Source organism: Zonotrichia leucophrys, chromosome 5 (assembly GCF_028769735.1).
Source record: "Zonotrichia leucophrys gambelii isolate GWCS_2022_RI chromosome 5, RI_Zleu_2.0, whole genome shotgun sequence".
Taxonomy (NCBI): Eukaryota; Metazoa; Chordata; class Aves; order Passeriformes; family Passerellidae; genus Zonotrichia; species Zonotrichia leucophrys.
The window spans coordinates 6,857,651-6,883,932 of NC_088175.1; the positions used below are offsets into that span (position 1 = coordinate 6,857,651).

At 40.9% G+C, this 26,282-nt stretch overlaps 1 protein-coding gene across 12 annotated transcripts in view; it reads left to right on the plus strand.

Annotated features, from left to right (window-relative positions):
- The window catches only part of BEGAIN (brain enriched guanylate kinase associated), a 158,683-nt gene extending 137,226 nt beyond the window's left edge, over positions 1-21,457 (plus strand). For all 12 annotated transcript variants that reach the window (XM_064715088.1, XM_064715097.1, XM_064715090.1 and 9 more), the window contains 3 exons: positions 11,905-12,012; positions 16,060-16,143; positions 19,344-21,457. In XM_064715088.1, coding sequence (XP_064571158.1) covers positions 11,905-12,012; positions 16,060-16,143; positions 19,344-20,717 — 1,566 coding nt within the window. In that variant the 3' untranslated portion in view covers positions 20,718-21,457. The remainder of the gene's footprint in view (positions 1-11,904; positions 12,013-16,059; positions 16,144-19,343) is intronic.
- The last annotated feature ends 4,825 nt before the right edge of the window (positions 21,458-26,282 follow it).

The following is a 26,282-nucleotide window of genomic DNA, read 5'->3' on the forward strand; positions in this document are numbered from 1 at the left end:
TGGAAAGACTGAGAAGTAAAGAAGCTGCCTCAGCAAGAGACTCAGGGAGATCACATGTTTAGATCACATTTTCTTTCTCCATGCAGTGGAGAAAGAAAACTGTCTAATACAAATGTCATCACAGAGAGAAAATGCTAAATATCAGACAGCTCTTTAATCAGGCAAAACAAGAAGTACACTCAGGATCCAGACCTGTTCAAAGGGAGAAGGCTGGTAGCACATGAAGAGATATAGAGCTCCAGGTATCCAGGGAAATAGCATATTCTTCATTTCTTGAGGTTTTCCCATCAAACAGGTCATTACAATCAACTTACTGAAAGCCTGTCTCAGCTAGACCCACATTAGTTGTAAAATCTCTTCATGCTGCTCTTCCCTGGGACAGTTACAGAGCCAGAAAAGCAAACTTCCCATGAATTACCAGATTTATGTCTTGGGAGATATGGATTCAGTCCTTGCCTCTGCCAAACATGATTTATGTGTCATTGAGCTAGTTACTCAAAGTAAACTTCATTTTACCTACTTTTAGATATCTACTTGCTAGATGTCCATTTTACACATGTATGTCTGAAGCATTATTATCCTCAGCATCTTTATCAGCCAGTGGAGAGAAGCAGGCTCCATTGGAGAGCTGCTTCTCCAAAAAAAAAAAAAAAAAATCACCATGCAATGAGGAATTTCATGCTTTGAAGAAGTCTCTATGCTGATTGAATGAAGGCAGGAAGGTGGCTGGCTTGGACCTGGGCAGTCACACCCCTGACATATAAATAAGGGAAGGTTTGCTTTAGCCTCTTCTCAAGAGGATATTAATATTTCTAAGCTGCTGTGAAAAGAATACCTGAGAGACTTAATATTATTAGGAAAAATATGAATAGCTATAATAAATGGAATTAAGAAATCACAGTGTTCAAATTTTTGCCAGGCTCCAGGGCAAAAGAAAACTGAATCTTGGGATGTCATTGGAAAATACTTAAACTGTGAGCCAGGTCTCTGAATGCCAAGGAGAAATACTGAGGATATTGAATCCATGTACACTTTTCTTAATGGAAAAAATAGTTTAAAATATCTCTTTCCCAAACAAAGGGCTTTTCAGTTTTGAAGGGTCAGTCTGGTGTTAAGGATGGCCAAAGTTGTGCCAGCATAGCTGATGGTGCCATGAACTGTTATGTGGCAACAAAAGCCTTTTAAACCAGATTTACTACTGAAAAAAAAAGATTGAGGAGTTACAGTACAACTCAGGGTATTAAGGAGGACAATGAAATTTCAGCAAAGCTCTGAAATGGCACAGGAGAGGAGTGCTGATTCAAGACAGCTGATCTTATGACATGGGACAAAGGCTGTGACATTTCTCTTGATCAAAAGGCAGTCTCTCCCATCTACACAAACTCTGAGGGCAACAGCTAAAATGACCATCCTGAATAGCAGCACAAGAAACACAGTAGAGTGAGTCTCCTATCTGCTTGTTCACAAAAATATATCCATCTTTAATTTTCCTTGGATTTGATCCCAGCAGTCAGATGGGAAGGAAGTGCTGCACTTCCCTTATAGTAAAACTCAATCAGCCACAGCAAACAATCCCTTCTGCAGCCTTTGCTTCTGCCAGGAGAGTTCACACTGTGAGCAGAAGCAGGGTCCTCACTGTGGGCATCAAATGTGACCACAGCCTGCAGCAGGCACCACTGCAGCTCTGGCACAGCCCCCCTGTCCCCCCTGCAGGGCTCCTCAGCAATTCCAAAGAGCCAAAATTAAATTCATATTAAAAATAACTATAACACCAACCCCCCAAACTACATTAAGAGACAAAGAGACAAAGTCATGAGTACTGGCAGGGCTGGAAGCAAAATTCTGTCATTGTTCAAGGAATTTGCATAGTAGCTGTTTCGTTTTCTAGACTTTTTTTTTTTATAGTTATTTAATGTAGTCATTATACTTGGTTGTGGCAGTTTGCATTGGGATGCTGCCAAAAAGACACTATTTAACAGGGTCTGAGGGGATGGATATTTGAACAGATTATTTTATTTTAATGGATCTCCCCTGCTTTGCCTTGAAAACAGCTTATAGGGATTTTCTCAAAGTGTTCTCAAGGATCTGGGGTTGATTGGAGTGGGGGGGGAACACCAAATCTTAAATACTTTCACCGAACATGAGATTTTACAAAGTAAATAGCAGAGATATATTTTAATAAAAAAAAAAGGAGATGCTAATTCAGACAGAAAAGACAAGTGTATAATGTTTATTCCCTGTACTACACTTACAATTTTTCAGACAGCTCACCAAATCTTCCCAATCAATATCCCAGGGGATGCTTCAATGTATATTAAACATATATACATACATACAAGAGATCGGGGGAACAGAATATAAAGACATGCACACATTGGATGTGGGCATATTTAGAAAGTTCAAAATCCACAGGAGGAAGAGCCCAAGATGTGGGGTGGTGAGGAGGGAGAAGCCCAAGGCAGTGCTGCAGCAACAAGAGCAGTTTGCCCTGTGAGCAGCTCTGGGGAGGGCAGAGCTGCTGGGCTGGCTCTGGGCTCTGCAGGGTCCAACAGGGCTGGGGCACAAACCAGCTCAGCACAGCCCCTCACTGCAGGAACAGACCCTGGGCTCTCACACAGAATCACAGGATTTCTCGGCTGGAAGAGACCTTTAAGATCATTGAGTCCAACCCATGTTCTAACACCTCAACTAGATCATGGCACCAAGTGCCACATCCAGTCTTTTATTAAACACATCGAGGGATGGTGACTCCACCACCTCCCTGGGCAGATGATTCCAGTATTTGACCACTCTTTCTGTAAAAAACTTCCTCCTTAATTCTAGCCTGTATCTCCCTTGGCGCAGCTTGAGACTGTGTCCTCTTGTTCTGTCTGTTGTTGCCTGGAGAAAGAGACCAACCCCAGCTCACCACAGCCACCCTTCAGGAAGTTGAAGAGAGTGATAAGGTCACCCCTGAGTCTCCTTTTCTCCAGGCTGAACAACCCCAGCTCCCTCAGTCGTTCCTCATATGGCTTGTGTTCCAAGCCCCTCACCGGCCTCGTTGCTCTCCTTTGGACTCGCTCAAGCATCTCAACGTCCCTCCTAAAGTGAGGGGCCCAGAACTGGACGCAATACTCCAGGTGAGGCCTCACCAGTGCCGAGTACAGGGGAAGAATGACCTCCCTGCTCCTGCTGGCCACACCGTTCCTGATGCTGGCCAGGATGCCATTGGCCTTCTTGGCCACCTGGGCACACTGCTGGCTCACGTTCAGCCGGCTGTCACCAGCACCCCCAGGTCCCTTTCTGCCTGGGCACTGTCCAGCCACACCGTCCCCAGCCTATATCGTTGCAGGGGGTTATTGTGGCCAAAGTGCAGGACTCGGCACTGCTCTCAGGTGCAAGCATGAACACAGAGAGGGAAAGCCAGCCTTGCCACAGCACTGTGATACAGCAGAGAAAAATCTTCTCAGAGAAAAATACTTTAGCTCCCAAGAGAGCATTTAGATAAACCTTTAGTCACAGGGGGAAAGGAAGGGGCTTGAAGTTTTCTTCTAAACAACTCATTATTGAAAGAAAGTGTCAAAAGGTGACAGGAAATGTGAATTTCAAAATTCCTAGAGCAGAACAAATTATTAAAGAGTAAAGTACTGTAAATAATCTAGCCCTTATTATTTTTATTTGGTTGGGAAATTGTCCTTGTTTAGGTAGTCAACTCTAATTAGAATTCACTTGCATATTAAAATAATCTGCAATTAATATGAATGAATATTCCAAAATTCAGAACATGACATTTTGCCTCCTAGATCATTTTACTTATTTACTCCTAGAAATTACTGCCACCTCCTCTTTCTAGACTATCTAAGTAGTTCATTTAAGTAGTATCCACTCTCCAGTAACTTCTCCATTCCCACAGAGGAGCCCTTGTGGCTGGAAAGGTTGAGTGTCAGGCAACCAGTCCTCAGAGTGACAGCTTCAAGCTACAAAGCTGAAGAGCCCATCTTGTGTGGCCTGCAGCAGAGGAACTTCTCCTTTTCTACCCATTCACACATTTCCTTTTTCTTTTTGCAAAATGTTTTGCTCCTTACCACCACTGAAGTCTCCAGTCCTTTCATTTTACCATGACCATGTAATTATTCTAAATTATTTTTTGAGCTCCTAGAAGGAGCTAAAAAATAATTTTTTTTTTTAAAATTCAGCTGTGGGCAAGGACAGACAATCCAGTCTCCTCCTGAGCCAACCCAAGAGTCATATATCTGTCACTTCCTTTTATCCCATGTGTTCATCACAAGAAAGGCCTGTCACATTGGAATAATGTTCTTGCCACTCTCTTCTTTATGTGGAAGAGCTCCAACATGACATAGATTTTTGCAGTAGGTAAAGCCTAAGGCAAAAGACGCATCAACAACATATTTTCTCTGACCTGCCCATAAAAATGAGTATTTTCAAATCCATGGTGCCATACATTTGTCTCTGAAGAATGCAGCCTTGTCTGCAACCTTGGCAGCTTGGCAGCAGAAAATCAGTTTAAATAAATATCTAATATTCTTTAGGATAAATATAATGAATTAGTCATTGCTCCTTACCATAGTGTAGCAGAATTCCTGAAAGCCAGGCTCTATTAGCATTTTGAAGAGGTATTGAGACAAGGATGGGTGTCCTGGGGATTACTGCAGTGGGAAGCAAAGATGAGACAGTGGTAGATGAAGTGCAATCAGGATGCTGCCACAGCCTCTACATCCCTACACATCCCTGCAGTTTTATTTGTAACTTGAAAAAGAATTACCTCATAAATCTGCAAAACATTTGGCTCTTTTCCTCCATTGCTTGTAAAGATGCACATTCTTAAACAGACTTGTGGGTTCAGTGAATCTGTAAGTGAACAGCTCCTTTGGATACTCATTTTACTGTTAAACCAAAATAAGATTGTTATGCAGAGAAGTAAAACTAAAAATTTAATGTGTATTAAATGTTGCTTTCATGCTGCAATTATCAGCACCAAATCCTGCACCCCAAGGATCATGTAGTGAACTGGTATCAGTTGATACAATCTCATTACTCATTGAAAAGTCTTTCATTATTATTTGCTCTTCTGATCTTGTCAGTTCACTCTTTTTATTACAGTTCCTGCCCATGGGTGCAAGTGAGTGTGATAGGGGATATCCACTGCTCTTCCCTGGCTGATAAACTCACACAGAGCATCCATAAACAGGCACATCTGCCTGCACATCATCTGCCATAAAAACATGAAAATCTGCAGAGCAGAAACTAACATGCTTAAAATCAGGAATTACTGCAGAGAATATCCAGTAATTCCTGCAAATCTAAACCATCTTTTGCTTTTTTATGAGCCAATTGATAAAACAAGTTATGCATATGGTCTGCAGGGAAGTGCTGCAAATAGAGCAGCTGTTAACTTTCAGAGTTACAGGAGGAAAAAAGGTTTTTATTTCCACCACATTTCTCATTCTTGTTTTCTTTACCTTGTTGGCTATAACCCTGGCCTAGCCAGGCCCACCACCACACATGTTTCTATTTAAGATTTTGCTGTACAAGATCAGAGGTCCCTTGGTTTGAGCACTGCCTTGATCAGCTGAGACCATGACACACCTGCATGGGAGGAAGAGTTTATTTCACCTAACCTTGAAATAACCCACATTAGTACCCTCTGCAACAGTGAAGATTTTCCACATCTGGTGGGAAAGACCATTGCATAAACTCCCAATCTTCCACTCCACAAAGAATGGTTGTTTTTTATTAATTTCTCAGCAGAATACAAGATATGTACTGACAGATGCTATAAAACAAATTCATCCTCACTCATCACTGAAGTGCTGTCATTGAACTATCACTGGGAATGCACAGGGCATCTGGGGCCCTTTCTTCATGGTAGATAACACACTCACATCCTCCATGATTGCTGTAATTATCAGTAATAACTAGATGTTGCATCACTGACTCCAGAAGACAGGCATTCACACATACCAAGTCAAATCTGGGTCTGCTTGAAGCCTTGATTGAATGCCAGGGAAAAACATAAGTAAACTTCCATGCATACTTGTTCTCAATTTTATTAGGACCTAGACATGTATTAATTGTTTATTAAATCATTCCTCCATAACAATAAGAGCATTCATTTATATGCAAATATCAGCATTTGCTAATAACAGAAATTTAAACTATCCTATCATAACCACCCCAGTGATCCCAGCAGTCCAGTGAGATGTGGTAGCCATACATTACAGAACTCACAGAAGGACAGAATGGTTGAGGTTTGAAGGGATATCTGGGCATCATCTGCTTCAAACTCCCTGCTCCAACATCTACAGCGGGTCATCAAGGACCTGCTTGATGGATCAAGGACCTCCAGACAGTTTTTTAATATCTCCAGGAGTGTAAACTCTACAGTATCTCTGGGCCACCCTTTTCAGTGCTCAGTCACCCTCAACAGTTTAAGAGTTTTCTATGCTCAAATGGCACTGATGAAGTTTCATGTATTGTGCCTCTGGTATTCTGCCCATTGCTTCTTGTCCTGTCACTGGGCACCTCTGAAGAGAGCCTGGCTATGTCCTCTGTGCACCTTCCCTTTGTATATTTATTCGTATTTGATGAGATCCCACTCAAACTGTGTTTTCTCCAGGCTAAACAGTCCCAGCTCGCTCAGTCTTTTCTCAGACCAGAGATGCTCCAATCCCTTAATTGTCTTCCCGGCCATTTCTAAGACTCTGTCCAGTAAATCTTTATCCACTTGTACTGAGAAACCTGAACTGGACACAGTGCTCTGGGTGTGGTTACAGCAGTGCTGAAGGGAGGAATCATCTCCTTCAGCTTGCTGGCAGCACTGCCTAATGCAGCCCTGGGTAACCTCTGGCCCTCTTTGCAGCAAGGGAACACACTGGAGGCTTGTGCTCAACTTGGTTCCCACCAGGACCTCCCAATCCTTTTCTGAAAAGCTGCAGGATATGAGGTGTGGCCCCAAGCATGCATTGGTGCAAGGGGTTGTTCTCCCCAGGTGCAGGATTTTGCACCTCTCCTTGTTGAAATTCATTTAGTCCTGTCTGGCCATTTCTGCAGCCTGTGTGGTCCCTGGGGAGGGCAGCACCACCCACTGCTGCACCAGCCACTCCTCCCACTTTGTCATCCTCAGCTCCTCCGTTTTGTCCTTCATAGGATGATTTCAATGAGGTTATAAAATATCACCATAAAACACACAGAGTTTGTTTTGAAAGCTTATCCCCACTTGTAAAGTCAGCCCTTGTTTGCTGACAACAGTCCACAGGACAGTCAACCCCCTGCCTTTCTTAGCAGATACCTCAAAGCATGAGCAGCGAAAACACTGTGGCTGCTGGTCTAGGAGAAAAGTACTGAGTTAGCAGAGTTACACTGGCCCACAAAGGTGGGGAATTTCTCCTGTTGGAGTGTTACTTTCCTCCTGGACGAGTAGAGTAGTAGAGAAAAAGGGAACAAAATTTTGCCTGTATTCCTCATCCAAAATCGCTGTAGTAAGCCTCTATCAAGGCATTCAGGATGGGACGCCAGTATCACTGGAGGTATTTGTAACTGATGAAGTCTCTCCCTCTCTTTCTGTCTATCATTTGGGCATTACTTATTAAGAAGTATTCCCAAAGGAATACTGCTGCCCACTAATACCTTGCTGGTCAGCACAACCATTACATTATTGTCACTGTAGCATTGAAATTGCATCCACGGAAACATTCCTTACAGGAGCATCAAGATTTACTTTGCCATGTTTGAAAAGTCTGACATTTCCACAGACCAGCACTTCCCGTTTGCAAATCTGAGGCTGCTTTCCAAAGGACTGTACACACCAGGGCTCTCTCAGGACAGCAGAGACCATAGTAAGCAGCCAAGCCTTGACTAAGGGGCTGACACTGCTTTATGGTAGGACACCCTCCAGCTGCTGGAAACAATGAAGGGAGGCTGAAAGATTACCAGAGACAGAGAGAACTTTTAGCCTGCCCATTTCTGCTGAAGGACTAGAGTAGTAATCAACCTTTATGGATCCACTAATATGTAAGATAAGCAGATCTTTTCATCCAGCTTTTGTTACTTTTAAAATTAATAAATAATTCTATTAATTATTTCATGCTGAATCAACCTAGAAAAATTCTTTTCACCCCACTTTTATCACAGATTTTACATGTAGGGACTAGATGGCACCAAACACTTTTGAAAGCATCAACTTATGTTTTTATGGATCTATGTATATATGAGGGATGTTTTCACTGTGATAGATGCAAATTATAAAAAAGGCCCTAGGGTTCCAGACAGAGATTATATATTTTATTAATAATTTGGTTCCTTTGTGAAGAACCAAAGCTATTTAATCCCTTCCTCAGATCTGATAAGGATGCACTGAGGGTCATGCTAAATCCAGGATAGGAGCAAGGTGCCCTCAGCCTCAGTGCTGTGACTGCTGAGTTCACCCAGCAGAACAAATTTGATGTGACTCAGATGTGGGCACATGACTGTAGCTCTCTTGTGTTAGTCAGACACTAGAGAGCTGTGTTCTCGTGTGCTGGCTCTGTGTCAGGGGATGAGGGGGGCAGAAGATGCTCAGAGCTGACTCAACAAAGATTTCTGAGCAAGGATCCAGCAGCCACTCAGCCCACTGCAGTCTGTAGCTCTGGCATTTTGGAGTGGACTTCAGGAAACCTCAGCCCAGCTGCAAGCTATTGGCACATCAATACCAGCACTGATTTAATTCACTACTGAGTTTGGACAGATTGGGTGTCAGCACCTGCAGAGCAGAAAGCAGTGCCAAAAGCAGGGAGGAGGGGTCACAAGCCTTATGGCAGAGTAGGAGGACCAAGCTTCTATGAGCTACCAGAAATAGAGGGATCTGCCAAAAGTGGTTACAAGTAAAATAAGCATTTATATTTGTAACTCATGATCACAGCATTGATATTATGATTCCCATCCTCCTTTCATGCCTCTCTGACATCTGATGCTGAAAATGATTGCTTGACTGCAAGTGGAGAGCTCAAAGATGCAGCCCCCAGTGACCAGCAATCCTTCTAATGCAGTGATCCAACACTACCATCCTGTCTCTTCCAGCTGTACTGCTCTCCCGTAGATGGTGTCAGGATTAAGCCTTTTTCCTCTCGTTGCCACCACTGAGCCACAATAATGTCTGGCTGAAGCCCTGAACTTCCCAAGGTGGACACACAGTGTGTGGCCAATATGCCAAAGGATTTGAGTGTCCTGCCCACCTTTAGGCTGCCTCATTTTGCCACATTGAAACAGACTCTTTGTTCTTGTCAATGACACTGATTTCAAGAGAAAGATGTGAACTGATAATGATGGAGAAGATTGGGACTGGCCTTTCCTTCTTATTCCCTCTTCCCCACAGCACTGCTGAGGTGTTTATTACTTTGGTGTCCACCTGCTGACCTGTACAGCATAAATCTGAACTGAGGCGAGTTTTACAGTTCAATAAATATAGAATACTTTTAAAAGTCACACTTGAGAAGATAAAAAGTCTGGGAAACGTCATCCAAATGTTATCATAAGTGAAATAAAATGAAATCATAATTCAGCCAGATTCAGCATTACTCAAATGCAGTGGAAAGTAGTTCTTCCAATGCCTGAATCTGCTGCCTTATTAGTTTCTCTCCTGAAAACTATAAATCCTTGATCAGATATTCTCTCCTGAACTGCAAAATAGAATGAGTAAAGTTCAATTTGGCTAGGCAAGAGCAGCAGTTACTGAGATCGGAGAGATTTTCAGCTGTCCTGGCATGACAACTTGTCATACAAGGACTGATAACATCTTCCTTACAAGTGGTTATTTGGAAGATTATGTCTGTACTCAGTGGACCTGGATCCTTCAAAAGCATGAAATTACTTTGAAAATTGAGGGGACATATTTTTTGTGGGTACTTAGGTAGTCACTTGTCTACCTCATTACACAGCTAAATACCTCTGAAAATGTAATCTTCAGTCACAGTCTCAAAGGAGACAGATTTTTAGAGGTGCACAGATGGCCAGGAGGTTTACAAAGTGCTTGGTTGTTTAGTTCACTATAAAATCAACGAGAGTTAAGGGTCTCACATAAAACCACATTGCTCTGCCTAATTAAAAACATAGCCCTGTGTCTGGTTGAAATCATTGAGGTTGGAGCCTTGCAAGCTCTCAAAGCTGCATTTTGACCTTGCATGAGGAAGTCCCCAGACAGGAGTGCCTGATCAATGGGAACAAGGAGGGGAGAGGTGTCAAGCCTGGACAGAGGGCTGGCATCAGCAGGGACAGACAGTGTCAGAGAACTGACACTGAAACAGGCCAGCCCAGACCTTCACAAAGACACCTCAATCATATCTGCAGGCTTTAAAGCAAGCTGTGGGTTTGCTTAGACCATTTGAGAAGGTGTTTTTCTTTAAATAGCAGCTTAGGATGAGAGCTGCCACTTCCAATTTAATCACCCTCCTTTAATACAGGCTGGTGCTTTGCAGCTGGATAATTAACCTTGGTATTCATTCGGACTTCAAAACACCCAATTCCCATTGCTGTCAATTAGCTGACAATGTCAAGTGTGTGTTGATAGAAGATTTTTGTGTGACCCTGGCAATATGGCATTTGGGAAATTTCAGTCCTTCACAATTAAAAATGGGAAGTGACAGGCACAGAATCTCAGAATGGTTGAGGTTGGAAGGGATCACTTCTCTTTTAGTGAAGTGGATCCATTAGATCCACTTGGAGATCTGGTCCAATCTCCCTGCTCAAATAGAGTACTCTGAAGCACTTCACTTAGAATGGTGTCCAGGGTGATTTTTAATATCTCCTCAGCTTCTATGGGCACCCTGCTCCATTGCTCAGCCACCCTCACAGTACAGAATTCCTTCCTCATATTCAGGAGAACTTCCCATGTCCCAGTTTCCACCTGTTGCCTCTTGTCCTATTGCTCAGCCCCACTGAGACTGAGAATTTGTCACTGGATTGAGTTCACTAAACAAAACAGACATGTATTAGGGTTTACTCTACTTTCTGCTCTTATGAAAATGTACCTTTCTAAAACACCCCCAAGATATTTTTGAAACCTTCTTGTTGCAGCTCTGAGTGCACAGAGGATGCCTTGATCTAGGGCATTCAGAAGCTGCCATACTTTTTACTACCAAAGTAAGGCTGGTGGCAGGGTTATAAATGGCTGTACACAATGATTTTTGATACAAGAAGCAGTACAATAAGCACTGTGTATCAAAATGAAACAAAAGGTGGGAAGGGCCAGTGGCATTTCATTCTTTCCATTGATCTCTTTGCATTTATAATAAAGGGTTACATCCTACTAGTAACAAGATTAAATTAGTGGGCAGAAAGAAATTTGAATCAGACTATTATCCTGATATGCCACAGTGGACTGTGTTCTGCTAATGAGTGCTAACCCTGCAATCAGGTAAACATTCACCTTGAGAGACGAACAACCTTAATCAGGGCTTTTAAATCAGCCAGAACAGTCAACAGCTAAAATGAACTTGGCTCAAACACAACTGCTTTTCTGTTTAAATATTGTTCTTCCTTCCTTATGATGATGGGAAATAGTAGCATAAGTGAAACATTCCTGTAGCAAAGAGCAGCTCCAGTCCCTTCCATGTTGGAGACCCTGTCCTGTGACTAAGAAGGGATGCATTAATGATTGATGCTCAATAGAATGCTTTTGCACAGGCTAACTGGAGCCTTCTGTGAAGGTTCCTAAATGAGCTCAGTCCAGCCTCCATAGTTGTAAAGAACTTTACCTCATCTCCTAAGCAAAATAATGGAGAAAATAAATAAGAGGGGGGGACAGGAAGAAAGAAAAAAGAAGTGTTGGTCTGTTGTGCTTTCCTCTGGATTTGAGAACGACATCAACCAGTGGAGCTTTACATGAAATATTCTGACAGTAGAAAAACACTGACTACTCCATTTTCTATGCAGGGTCAACATTATGAAGAGGAAAAACGGGCTTTGAGCCATGAAATAATTGCACTCAATAATCACTTAATAGAAGCCAAGGTGACAATAGATAAGTTGTCAGAAGACAATGTAAGTATTTAATTATTCATTTTGAGATCATATTCATGAAAAAATTGGGTCTTGCACTTCCCATGAAATTATAGAATCGTATTTCATGTTTGTATAAAATGTGACCTGTCACCTCAACAGTTGAAATTCATGTTTGTTTGTTTGTTTGTTCCCATAATTTTGTAAATCCAGCTCTTATGCTTTGAGGTTGTGGTGAGACTTTTCATTGATTTTTTTTCCTTATGTCTAGCTTGAAACTGATGAAAAAATATTCTAAGAGATGGCAATATTCCCACATTGATTTTGCCATCAGCACAGCAAACTGGTGCAAGCACATGGTCAGAGCTGTTGCAGGGACACGTGTAGGGAGTGGGGACTCATCAGAAGGATTTCAGGCACAGAGTAGAGCCCTACATTTCCTGCCATTCTTTGATCTTTTGGTCTTTGCTCCCCAAAAGGCCCAGCACAAGCCAGCTGTGCTGGCAGCAGGCAGGACTGACCCAGTCTGGTCACTCAGAGCAGGGAGCAGGAGCCAGGTTCTTCCAGCAGCTGCTCATGTGTAAAGTGTGCCTGTCTCTGTGTGGGACAAAGCAGGGAACATCTCTGAAAATTGTCACCCTCCATCTCATTAAACACTACTGAAAAATGGCATGAGTAGCACAGCTGGCAACAAGCTCATTAAATCCTTCCTGAGACAAACCTACAAAGACAGCAATGAGAGGAATATTGCAAGCATTTAGTTCATTATTGTGCCATTCCTTCCACATTTAATAAAAAATTCATCTGCAGAAGACATGTTTCTGTTAGCACTTATTTTCCAGCATCTTACGTTCAATCTTCCCATATTTCACATGAACTCTTAATCATAGCTGGGAGCATTTACTCTCATTAAAATGCCTGTTGATGTGAACTCTGACTGTGCAATTAACAGCTTTCCAACTGAAGTAAAAAGTTCCCAATCTGACCCCTAACTTTCACAGAAGTTGAGTTGAAAGAGTTACTTTATAACTCTAACAGCTATAAGTAATGGAGTGTGGTAAAAGTAATGGGCTACATCCAGGTTTTGGAAGCACAGGGACAGCTGCAAATTAATTCACTTGAAATCAGTGGAGTTATTTTTGATTTAAAATAGTGTGACAGTGTTCACAGGGGTTTTCGGATGAGGGAAGAGACGAGAATGTTGACTCCATGTTTCAGAAGGCTAGATTTATTATTTTATGATCTATATTACATTAAAACTATGCTAAAAGAATAGAAGAAAAGGTTTCATCAGAAGGCTAGCTAAGCTAAGAATAGAATCAGAAAGAATGATAGCAAAGGTTTGTGGCTCATACAGAGAGCCCGAGCCAGCTGACTGTGATTGACCATTAATTGGCCATTAATTGGCCATTAAACAAACATCCACATGAGACCAATCACAGATCCACCTGTTGCATTCCACAGCAGCAGATAACCATTGTTTACATTTTGTTCCTGGGGCCTCTCAGCTTCTCAGGAGGAAAAATCCTAAGGAAAGGATTTTTCATGAAAAGATGTCTGTGACAAAAAGAGGTGGAAGAAAGTTGCAAAAATCTCCCTTAAAGTATACATGCATTTATACTACTTCATGGAGTCAGGCTTGAACCCCAATTTGAGGTGTTTTCAGTACTCATAGTTTTACTCTGAGCACTAGAATATGGTCCAGAGGCCTCAAATAACAGAACCACTTCTTCAGACTTGGAGTTGGCCCATGGACAAAGTTCTGCCCTTGCAGGTCTTGAGAAAATAGCATGAAGTTAAGTCAGGGGAGATTTAGGTTGGATGTCAGGAAAATGCTCTGCCCCCAGAGGGTGGCTGGGCTCTGGAGCAGCTCCCAGGGCTGTGCTCACAGCCCCAAGCCTGACAGAGCTCAAGAAATGTTTTTACAAAGCTCTCAGGCACAGGGGTGACTCTTGGGGATGTGCAGGGCCAGGAGCTGGACTTAGTGATCCTTGTGGGTCCCTTCCACCTCAGGATAATCTATGATTATGTTTAATATCATTGATAAGAGTCAATGTTATATTCCAAATTTTAAAATAAAGGACTACAAAACAAACCACTAATATTATACCTAATAAGTACAGAAGTGATAAACTGAAGAATCCTGCATGGGGAGAATGTTTTTGTCTCAGCAATATTTCTTTTTCAATTATATTTTCCCTCTCTCTTCTGACAGAAATATAAAATTATGCTTCTGATACAAAAGCATATTTTAAACTGTGGGAAACACTTCTGGTATTATTTGCCAGTCATTGTTCCAGTTGCCACAGACATGTGGCAGTGTTTCCATTCAGGCAAACACTGAAGGAGAGAAGGTCACCCCAGTCACATGGCTTGGCCCAGCAGGTGGAGAACAAAGTACACGTGGCACATGTAGCTCACATGTAATTTTTTCTGTAGTAATTTTTAAAGCTGCTAAAAATAAAGTGTCAGCAATGCTTTTCGTGCTCTCCATGACAACCACAGAGCAGAAAGAGAGGCACAGAGCTTTTGAAGAAAGGATTAGGTTCTGGAGAGATACCATTTTTGTGTGCCTGGGAATGCCATATGGGACTTGGGGTACCTGTCTGTGCTGTACATTGTGCAGCAATATATATTTGGTTTAATGTATATGCAACATATCCTGGTCACATGCACATGGAACAGATTTTACTTCTAAATTGAATTCTTGGGATCTTTTTCAGAAATGAAAATAGTGTGTCCTAATATAAAATTTAAGATCCACATAAATGAATACAGTACATTTGAAGCAGAAGGGGCAGTTATAAAATCTCACAAACACAGAGAAAAATAATCACAAAAGTGTCAAAAGGTGCTTGAATGTGAAAAAATTTGAACTAATGTTCACAGGACAACTATCCCCATCACTGAAAGACTCACAAGAACGTCTTGTTGCTTCTCTTATTACAGAATAACTTAAAATTGTCCTTTAAAACAGAGGAACTTTCTTTTTCACAGAAAATTTCTTTTCGAGTTTTTAGAAGAATTAATGTAGCCATAAAAACTGGTGTGTAATAAAATTATGACACTAACATCAGATTAATCCAGAGAAAATTAATCAGAGAAAATCCAAATTATATCAGTATTCCACATCTTTTGTCTACAAATACTAATTTTTACAGATTGACACTTTCATGCTTTGTATATCTCATCTCTGCCCACCTATAAAGTCAGCTTAGCCAACCTTGGTTTTAATGCAACTAGATAAAGAAAAGGAAAAACAAAATGCAACTCCTACCTTCAGGGAGCCAGAGATACTGGTTGAAGGGTACAGTTACACAGTCATGTGTGCTAAATCAAATTTAAGTGAAGGGCAAATCTGTGTGCTGAATTTTCCCATTAAATAGGCTGTGGGAGCCATTCAATACCAAGATAGTGTAAGAAGCTTGCTTAAATTCTCTACTTCCTTGTGTGGAATTCTCATGGGGATTTCTTGCCCAGTGAAAATATTCTATTCTGCAGCATCAAATATTTGCAGTGAGATTTAATATATTTCTATAGCTGCATTCTACAAGATATTCAAGGAGCCAGGAATCATCCAGAAATATCAAAAGGAGAAAGAGTCTCCCTTTTAAAAAAATCAACACAATGTATATTTCTGTAATTAATTTCTCCCACAGTCTCATAAGATTATTTTAGCACTTTCTAAAGTAGTATTTTAGTGCTCAACTGGATTATACCCAGTAAAAATTTTCTTTTTTGCTTAATAGATCATGGGTTTTTAGCCTTCACAGTACCATGCATGTTAACAGTATAGAATTCAGTTCTTAATGGGAAATATCCGTCTTCTGAAATGCAGATTACTGTTCTGTTGTAACAGGTCTCAAAAGTTTATTCTTAGTAATTTTAGCAGCCCTCACAGAGCAAAGGAGGAAATATCTCTAGGTTGTGCTGGAAACAGCAAAGCATCTTATTGTGTTTAGAAATCAAGGTATGCACCAAATCTCCCCAAAGTGAATTTTGAAAAGATCGATCAGACATGGGAGAAAGGCTGAAAGCCACAAGCACTTTGCAAGCTTTAAAGAAGAGGTTATTTTCTGTTTTTTCCAGGAGCTCTACAGGAAGGACTGCAATTTAGCTGCTCAGCTTCTCCAGTGCAGCAAGAACTATGACAGGGCACATAAACTTTCAGAGGTAATGTGACCAAACTTGTTCTGTGACATAAATATTGTATGGAAAACAGGTTATTTTGCATGCATCAATTCCAGATTTTGTTTGCCCTTAAGGCTTTTATTCCTCCACACACCCTCCTCTAACCACAGGAGGACTTGTGCAGGTGTTTGTGCAGTCGAGGGAGGTGCTGACAAAATCACAGCACCAATGAGATTTTGTTCCACCCATGATGGAACTTGAAGGAAATCTCTTTCCCCAGACCTCTCCTACCCAGATGGGCCTGCACTGATTGCCTGTAAAGCAAAGGTTTGTGTAAAACACTGGAGTGCTGTGAACTCCAGAATGCAAAGCACCGTGCAGGAGCAGTGTGGTGGGAGCAGGGAAATGACAGGCCACAGGCGTCAGAGATTCTGATATAATCAATTTTCCTCCTAAAGCTATTTTCCAGTCCAGCTAGTTTCCAAACCCCAATTTTAAAATGGACTGCCAGAACAAATATCTTTTTCTAAAGAAGCCAGAGCACCGAGTGATTGATTTCCAAGGAGTAAACTTTAATTAATAATCGTTGCTTCCAAGGAAACGAGGCTTGAGGAATAGGCTCCATAAAGGGGAGGCAAATATTATCTTAGTAAAGAAGACAGTTCTTCAGGGATCCAAGCCCTGCACAAAGCAATAGCACCTTCCTCACACATATTGCTTCAGTGAAGGTTACAGGGAATAGCCTTTCCTTCTTCAGTCCCATCAGGTCAGCATCCCCCCAAATGGCCTCTCTTGTGCAATTCTGCAATGGAATACTGCAAAATTAAATTTGGAATGTACAAACCATCTCCAAGTCAGTAGATGGCTTCAGAGCGCTGAACAACCCTGGCAAATAAAGATGGAGCAAGATTCTTTTGTCTTCCAGACAAAGAGACAGAACTTCCAAAGTAACCATTATCTTGGTCCTGTTATTTTTTCCTGTAAACTGACTTCCCTTAGCAAATTGTATCAAGGAATTATTATTACATTACTCACACTTGAAAGCACCCTACCTGTTCTAATTAGGACCTTAAAAGCATTTAATTGTTTATTTGCAGAGAACTATCACAAATGTGAGATCTCCCCTCAGTTTCCCAGACTGTCATATACTCAGTTAAATAGGCAGTCTCCACTCATTAGTCCAAGCATTTATTAATTAAGCATGTGTGAATGTGCTGTCACAGCCAATAAATTCTTTAAAAATTCAAATATTGCCTTATAAACTATTGTATATTTTCCAGAAACCTAAACTGTAGTAAAATATAGTAATGTGATAGCAGTATCATGGTAGCAATTCCAGTTTCCAGTGCAGTGCCCACAAAATAACATTCTTTTAAACACATTTCATAATCTTAATGACATGTATAAAATAGATCAAATAGTGGTGCTACAGGATACTAAAATAAGAGCTGCCCCATACAGCATTTTCACATTAAATTAACTGTATTTCTTTTTCCTCATTTCTATGGCTTTTTACACCAGGCCTATTTTACAACCTGTTTATTCAATCGTTGTTGCATCTGTACTTACTATGACTAATGTTGCTGCCTGCCAGCAGACTGGCAATATCATTTATTTCCAATGGAGGACATATGAGTTAATTAGCAACATAATGATTAATCTAAAATATCCTGGAAGGTCTGTTGGTTGAAAAAACACAAAACACTCGTCCTACTACAAATAACAGGAATGTCGTTTCACTACATGCCATATTTTGAACATAGTGAGGTTTGGGGATTAAAATAGCTTTAAAAACTTCCCAATGAAATTAAAAGAGGATCTCCATATCCTACAAAATGTGAGACCATGACAAGAAGCAGGTACCTTAAATTTCCTTTGTCAAAAATAGAGGGGAGAGGAACAACTGCAGGTATTTGTAGTGTTCTCCTTTAGAGGAATAAATTTAAGGAGGAGGTGAGATTGCTAAGGTCATAAGGTTAACCATTGATTAGTTTGTAAAGGGGAACTTGATTTCTAGTTATAAAAACAAAGTTCTGAGTAAATCACAGCACTGAAGGGATTAATTCCCAAGTGGCATAAATCAACAGGAATATCGAAGGAGCAAAAAATCACAAACTCGAAACGTATTCCAAACATGAATCCAAAAATTCTGATTTCCAGCAAGAAATGGGGAGAGGCAATCTCTCTCATATTGCTTTCTGATCATTGTTAGAGATCTCAAGTGAGCATGGCAGATAAAATTTGACAGGAAAGTGTGCTTGGTGATACCTGAGTAGGCTCCACCAAGGAATGTCATCTCTCTCTTTCTTCTGGTCCACATGACAGAATGGCAGGTGAAACCGTCATCCACAGCCCTGGTCCTGACTTTCTGAAAAAAAAAACTATATGATTTCTGATACACAACAGACTTATTGATTAATTCTGTCACAGGAATCACAATGTGAATTCGGGTCTTAGTGCTTTTTTCTGTCAGTGTGTTGAGGCTTGTGTGGATGGTTGATCTGACAAGCAGTGTCCAGCTGAAGAGGCAAGGAAGGCAGCTTGATCTGCTTCTTTCTAGCACAGGAAAAGTCCTGTCACAGCAGCCAGCACCTCTCCTATGTGTCAGTCAGCTCCTCTGCATCTTCAAACAGCATTGTTTATCAAAGGTGATGCTGGAGGGCAGGAGCCAATTTGGCATGGGGTTGTAGACAAGATGAGCTTGAGGAAAGACAAAAGGAGAACAGAATAGATATGATCTCTTCCTCCTTCCTCACTCCCACAGAGACCTCTGCACACCCACACTCCAACTGCAAATCACACCCAAGCACAGTCTGGAAAGTGTTGCTGTAGGCTGTAATTCCCTTCCTGCCTTTTTAAGATTGTTGTTTACTACATACTTTATTTACATCAGTAAAATAGACCTGGAAGGGCTGGGTTAATGGCTGGACTTTAGGAGGGTAGAGGCCTCTACTGACCTGAGCAATTCTATGATCATTCCTATCCAACCTGAATCAATTTGGAAGGAAACATTTCAGTTTCACAGTGTTATCCGTAAGCAAAAGCAGATGAAGATGTACAAATGTTAAGTAAACAAACAAAATTCATTTGATTACATTTGTTTCAAGAAATGCACAAAGATTGTGGCCATCATAAAGAACCAGGCATGGTGAGCTGTGTAATGTCATAAACAGCACTCATCTGACACCTCTATTGACATGTGCCCTTTTCTCCTCTCTCCTTGCCATCTTTTTATGTTGCAGTTGCCGACTGACTTTCAGGAAAGAGTCAGCATCCACCTGGAGAAACACGGCTGCAGCCTTTCTGTCCCCTTGTGCCACACTTCTTACGCCGACACCATTCCCACCTGCGTCATTGCCAAAGTGCTGGAGAAGCCAGACCCACACAGCTTGTCCTCACACCTGTCAAGCCCATCCACCAGGGATCTCAATTTTCAGGACTCTGCTGGAAAAGCGGGACAAAGAGCCCAGTACAAGTCTGACATCTACTGCAGTGACACGGCCCTTTACTGCCCCGAGGAGAGGAGGAGGGAGAGGCGGCCGAGCGTGGACACGCAGGTGAAGGACGTGGGGTTCCTGCGCTCCCAAAACTCCACGGACAGCACCGTGGAAGAGGACGGCTTCCACTCCAGCTTCTCACACGAAGCCTTCCCCGAGTACATCACCTCTCTGCCAACCTCCAGCTCCTACTCCAGCTTCAGCGTCACGTCTGAGGAGAAGGAGAACGCCCAAGCCAACACGCTGACGGCCTCGCAGCAGGCCATCTACATGAGCAACCGCGAGGAGCTCTTTGAGAGGAAGTCGCCCGCGGGCTACGAGCACCAGGGGAGCCCCAGGTTTGCCAAGGCCAAACCCGCGCAGCACATGGAGCTGGCTGACGACAACGAGAACTCGCCCACTTTCACCAGGACTCTGCCCCCGTATGCAAACGAACCTTTTCATTTCTCAGCCATAACACCACAGCAGGCTCTGGCAAACCAGAAAATGAGGAACGAGTGCAGGAGCACACACCTTTCAGAAGAAGACTTGCCGGGGCGGTGGAGGCAGCTGAGCGTGGAGGACATTGGAGCGTACTCCTACAGGAACGCTGGCAGGCTGTCGCCCTGCAGTTTCTCAGAGCAGTACTACAGCAGCCCCATCAAGAAGGGGGACAGTCGAACGAGCCCCATCTATGCTAGCTACAAAGCAGACAGCTGCTCGGAGGGAGATGACATCTGCCAAAGCAGACTTGTGGACTCTTGCTTCCTGAGAACAGACAGTGGCCTGAACATTGACATCAGCACAAGCTGTAAGCAGGACAAATTACCCACTTACAAAACAAAAGAACCAAGAGACCAAAAAAACGAAAGGATCACTGTCCAGTTATGCAGTAGCAAAAACATCGAAAACAGCCCGGTGTTGAAAAGAGAATACGTGGACGTGAGCCCCAACAGCTCAGCAGAGTCCCTCAACCAGAGCTCAGTGGAGGCCCCAGAAGTGCACCAGTCTTCCATGGACCAGGGAAGCCATCCGGGGGCCCACAGCAAGCAGCCGCAGTTCCAGCGCACGGGGAGCACTGGGCTGAGTCGGAAGGACAGCCTTACAAAAGCACAGCTATACGGAACCCTTCTCAACTAGGCACCTCCCCACATGGCAATAAGGCAGCAGACAAAGGGAAGGAGAGAGCGTTTGATGCTCCTAGTGAACAATAGGGTTCTGAGAAACAGGATTATTATGAAATATATATTCATAACGGTACTATATGTTTAAAACAAAATCTCTTCAAAAACGTTATACAGCACTTTTCACTTGACATCGTTTCCACATGGGAGACTGTCCCCTCCCCTCTTTTATAAACCTGAAATATTTTTATAAACAAAAATGTATTTATTAGACTATCCTAAGCTATTTGAGCAGAATTCTTTTCCCTTCAAGCAGGTTTCTTATTTATTTTTGTGCATGAGGCCATCTGTGCCTAAATTCTAGGAGGAAAAGGGTAAAATCATGATGACAGTGACAAAAAAAAATAAACCCACCTGATAAAATACCATAAAATGTCATGTGAAATTAACAAAAACCAAGAATGGTGAATTTCAAGAAGTATATTTTTTAACAAGAATGGAATTGTATCTTAAGTTATTTCATACAAATGTATTTATGAGTGACTAATGTATGCACAAAGTGATACTAATATTTTGTTCTTTTAATCCACTGTGTTTCTGCTTTCCTATTTTTCCTTGTATACTACCTCAAAAGTAATTGAGGGTTTCTTTGTCACATTTTCTGTAGGCTTGCATTTATATTGTCTAAAATGCATGCAGTGTCATAATTAATACTGTATTTTGCATAACTTAATAAAAGACACCAGTGGATATATTTTGGGGCTGTTTATCCCTTCATTCAGTAGAACATGGAATTGCTCTGAGGGGCATCAGTCCAGCAAAAGTTAATGGCTAAAGCTCCTGAGCTGGATTGCTTTCTAAAGGAGTCCCTGTTTTTCTGTAAACTCCAGAGTTTAACTGGTTCACAGCCCATGGCCTCTGGGTGTGGGAGGATGAGTTCTCATCAGCCTGTTGAAAGTAAGCAAGGAAAACAAAAATGTTTATCCACAGTGTTGAGTTCACTAGACAGGTTCTGCATACTGAATGAGAGCAGAAAATTACTCAAAAACCAGTGATGTAAGCTCCTCCTCTAATACTGACATACTTGACACAATCTTTTATGCCTTTAGGACATTTATGCCTTTCTTCTTATGCAGCTTGGTGTTTCTAAGAGTGATTTTTCTGAAGCCTAAGGAAAGTCTGGAAAATCTGTAGCCTTTACTCCTGAGTCCAAGAAGCTGTATTTTTACCTGAACTTCTGGCATTTCCTCCAGCAATTTTTCTGTTTCTCACCATTTCACCATTATGGAGTATACAACTGGGACAGGAGGAAAAGGAAGAGAGCAAAATGAGAGGAAGAGAAAAACAAAAAGGAGAGAAAGGGAAATCCTGAGGATTTTCTTCCCAGCTTCAGTATTCCTGCTTGGTGAGAGGTAGAATAGAGCAATAAATATTTAATAATTATTTTAAGACATGTTCACATGTCCTATACTTAAAATACTGACTCTTGACAGCTCATGTATGGGGGAAGACCTTGCTTAATGCAGTACATGGTAGTAATCAGTGGGATCACTGTGGAAATATAAACTAGCTCCTTGTAAAGCTAAAATAACAATCTACTCAATAGGTATTAAGAAAATATACTTTTTCTGCTGATTCTCTGAAAGCAGTTACCTGGCAACTGACTACAAACCAGGACTACAGAACTGTTCATTTCCCACATAAGTATCTTCCATCATGGGGCCACAGATTCTGTGCACTTGGCATGAATAACTCCCATTTCTCTCTGTTTCCACCATGTATAATATAAAATTTGTCCATTGTTGATGTGTGCAAGTACTTGCTGTGCTCTTTGGAAGATCAGGCATCAAGTCCCTGCAGTTCCTCCAGGGTCTGTTGCAGCACCATGGAGAATAATGGTCACAAATAGTATCTCAAGGTAAGGCACGAGATAGCTCCAAAGTGGTGCTCATTTCAGTACAAAACTGTCCCAGGCCTTGTGATTTTATGCTCCCAAACTTGCTCACAGTGAGTGTGAGAGGTAGGGCAGGCTGCAAATAGTTCCATGAAGTCGATAATAAACACATACGGCGAGGTTTCCAAAGGCCAAGAGCTACTTATGGCAGGATGTGACCTGCAGTAAATTGACTTGGAGATCCACAAGAGCTGTTATTTCCCATTTGAAACACCAAGACAGAAAGCAGATGTAAAAAAAACCTCACCGTTGACTCATTCAGGTGTATAAATTTAGACCAACCCCAAGGCAAGACATTAATTTCTCTGGTCAATGAATATAAGGATTTGTATGGAAGAGGTGAAAATTAACTGTTATCTCACCTAAGAAAATATGTAAGCTATGAAACAGTAAATTGTGTCATTTATGAACTGGAACACAGTGTCAGACTAATCCTTTTATAATATTGTTCATTATTTGACCTAAAGTGCTACTTTGGCAATTATACAAAATTACATTTCTTCTAGATATTATATCTCTGATTATTTAATATCCTGTTCTATTATATTCCTTCATACTTCTGCAGTTTCAAAGTCTGCTTCTATGCTTGACTTAACTCTTTTTCTCAGTTTATGTGCACTAATACATAGATTAAACCCAGCCTTTTCAGCCAATTAGTACAGGGCTTTTTGTGAAATAGCCCATAACCTTGTAACATTTTTCTGTAATGAATTCTGTTACAGAAAAATATATTAATGAATTTCAACTGAATCAATCAAAATAGCTATTAAAATTCTTCAGTTTTAATATGTCCATTTAAACTTCTCCTTAATTAGAAAAACTGATGGCAAGTTTGCTAATCTCCTATGAACATGAGAAAAAGTTACAATAATGCACCAAAATTTTCTCAGATTTCCAGATACACTATGGTTTACTTTAATTTTTAAAAAATAACTTGGAAATATTATAACAAAGGATTTATTTATGTGATTTTGGGGTTAATTTTGTCACAATAAGGTTAGATTTATTGAGACAACCACAGGGAGAGATCTGAAGCATAAGGACAGAATTATGAGAGGTGTTTTCACATTAGATTCAAATTTTCTTTGTGGTAGTGTCTTAATTTTTTTCTTACCTTCAGTTTTCACACCAGGAGGAAGTAATCCAGAAAAATCTTGATGAGTTTTGGAGTATGTCACTGGAGAGACTGAAAACAGCCAACAGAGTTCTGCTGTGCCATCAGACAGCTGGTTTGTGCAGACTTACAGGCACTGAGATTTTAGGAGATTGATCCTTTTTAAAAAAGGAGCACTTGGGTTATGTAGGACATTTCTGACAGAGAATAACACCTGAAAGATCCTTCTCAAAAGATCTGACTTCCCTTTTGTCATTCTAGTAGATGTAGTTTGATAAACTCTACTCTTATGTTCATTCAATTACAAGTGTCTCCAGAAAGTAAAACATGCCACAGACCCCTCCACTCCAGTGGCAGAGAATTTGACATGAAATACCTTTACCCAAGGACATGGGAATGGGAAAATATTCAATTTTCTCTTAAGCATTATAAGAATGCCAAGGTGGCTCCATGCTGCCACAAAACCTCACTTTCCCAAATTAAATTTCATATGCAGGATTTGCAGGTAACTGTGGCAGGAATTCTTATTTGATTAATTATTTCATTTGCCATGAGTAAGAACAGAAAGGGTGAGTAAAAGAAGTGGCAAGTCCCCAACAGTGCAGTGAAGCAGAAGATGAAAAATGTCTTTTTAATGATGAAAACCAAAAGCAGAATGAATATGACACACAACACTGATCAAGGGGAAAGCAAAGGGAGCTCAAAGACATCAGAGTCAGACATATTGAATCACATATCAAAACAGAAAAAAATACAAAAATGTTACTAGGGATGTGGGTTATAATTCACCAGGAACAACAGTGCAAAACTATTATGAAGTCATGGAAAGAAAATGAATTTTTGAGATGTTTTTTCACTCCCAATTAATCTTATAAAATTGTGCAAAATCTCAATCATTATGAAGAATGCAGGTCGCTTTTGTTAAACTTTTTACAAGTCTAGAAATAGCTAAAATTTTTAAGTTTAAATCATGGCAAGCCATAACACAGGTCATTACCAACTTAACAGTTTCTAACTTCTACACCCAAACTAGAAAATTAATCAAACTAATTCTTTCCCCTTCCAGCACTTTTAATTAAAAAGAATCCATAATCTATCACAGAGTATGATTATGCAGCTACTTAGATTAATTTCCCCTTGTTTAATTTTAAAGTACTGATTGACATCCTTTGGACTTTCATATAAAATTCTTGCCCTCTGTTCATGTTTGCAACCCTGTAACCTTTACAGAATGTTTTTGTTTGTCTTCTTAAATATTGCTTAAATTGTGTAGATGTGGCCATCTGAGAATTTTCCCTTGGAAGATGCTCCTTTCAGGACACTAACTGCTTCTTATTCATTTTACTATGAGCAGTGAGTTGTTCCAACCCCTGTACAAAAGTGCAGTTGAAGGAAAGGTGAGGCTACACAGATTAGAGCAGCTTTTATTGACTCTCCATGCTGATCTGCATGCATCAAACCATGGCATGTTGTCTACATGGTCTTATATCAACATTACCAGAAGATTTTCATTGTTTTCCCAATCTTTCCTCCAAGTCTTTGAAAACAAACTTCATTGTTAGAAACAGCTCTGGAGATTCAGTTATTCTTTGACAAGCTATCACTCATTCCATTGTTTCCCACATTGTTTTCTCTTTGGTATTTTCTTTTTACTGTATTTTAGTAATTGAGAGGGTTTGTTTGGCTGCAGTTAAAAAGAGTAATTTGAATGTTTATGCAATTAAAGGTTTTGCTCCTTCTGTACCCCACAAGGTCTTAGGCAGCAGCTTACTGCACAAGAAACCAAGGTTTTGGAACAACAACTTTGTCTGCAAGGGCCAAAACAGGATGCATAGATACAAGATGTAATTGTTGGAAAATATCCCTGATGAGAGTTAAGTGCCTCCTCATCAACACACCCATCATGATAGATATGCATTAATACTCTGTGATAAATCAGAAAAATTATAATTTTTAAAGTTAGTTCTAATGAATGAATATTTAAATATATTCACCCATTTCAATTTTTGCTTTGCAATTTATGAGTCAGAGCAGACGTGCACGAGCTGCAGAGCCACAGCACAATTTACTACACCAACAGCTCTATGATTTAGAAGAAGAGAAACAACAGCAAATCCCAGAATAATTAAATTTGTAACATCAATGTCAGCCAGTGTCCTTTCCCATTCCAGGTTTTCACATGTGACATTGAAAAGCAGATCATAAAGAATAAAACATCCTCAGCACATAAGGGTTATAAATTTCAGCATGTTCCCACTCAAGAGGTTTTTTGTTAGAGTTTTTATTGTTACAGTAGAAATCCTCTTAATCTGGAGACCAGTTGTGTGGGGTGGCATGAGGAGGGAGACCCACACTGAATGTCCAGACAGCACAAAACCTCTCTCCTCAAGAAACCACTGTGCCACCAACCTGAGGACATGGGGACAACAGCAGCAGCAGTCCTTCTAACTGATAAATCATGAGTATTGACTCTGGTGGGATTATTTTTGACAAGGAGTTAAATCCAGATTTAT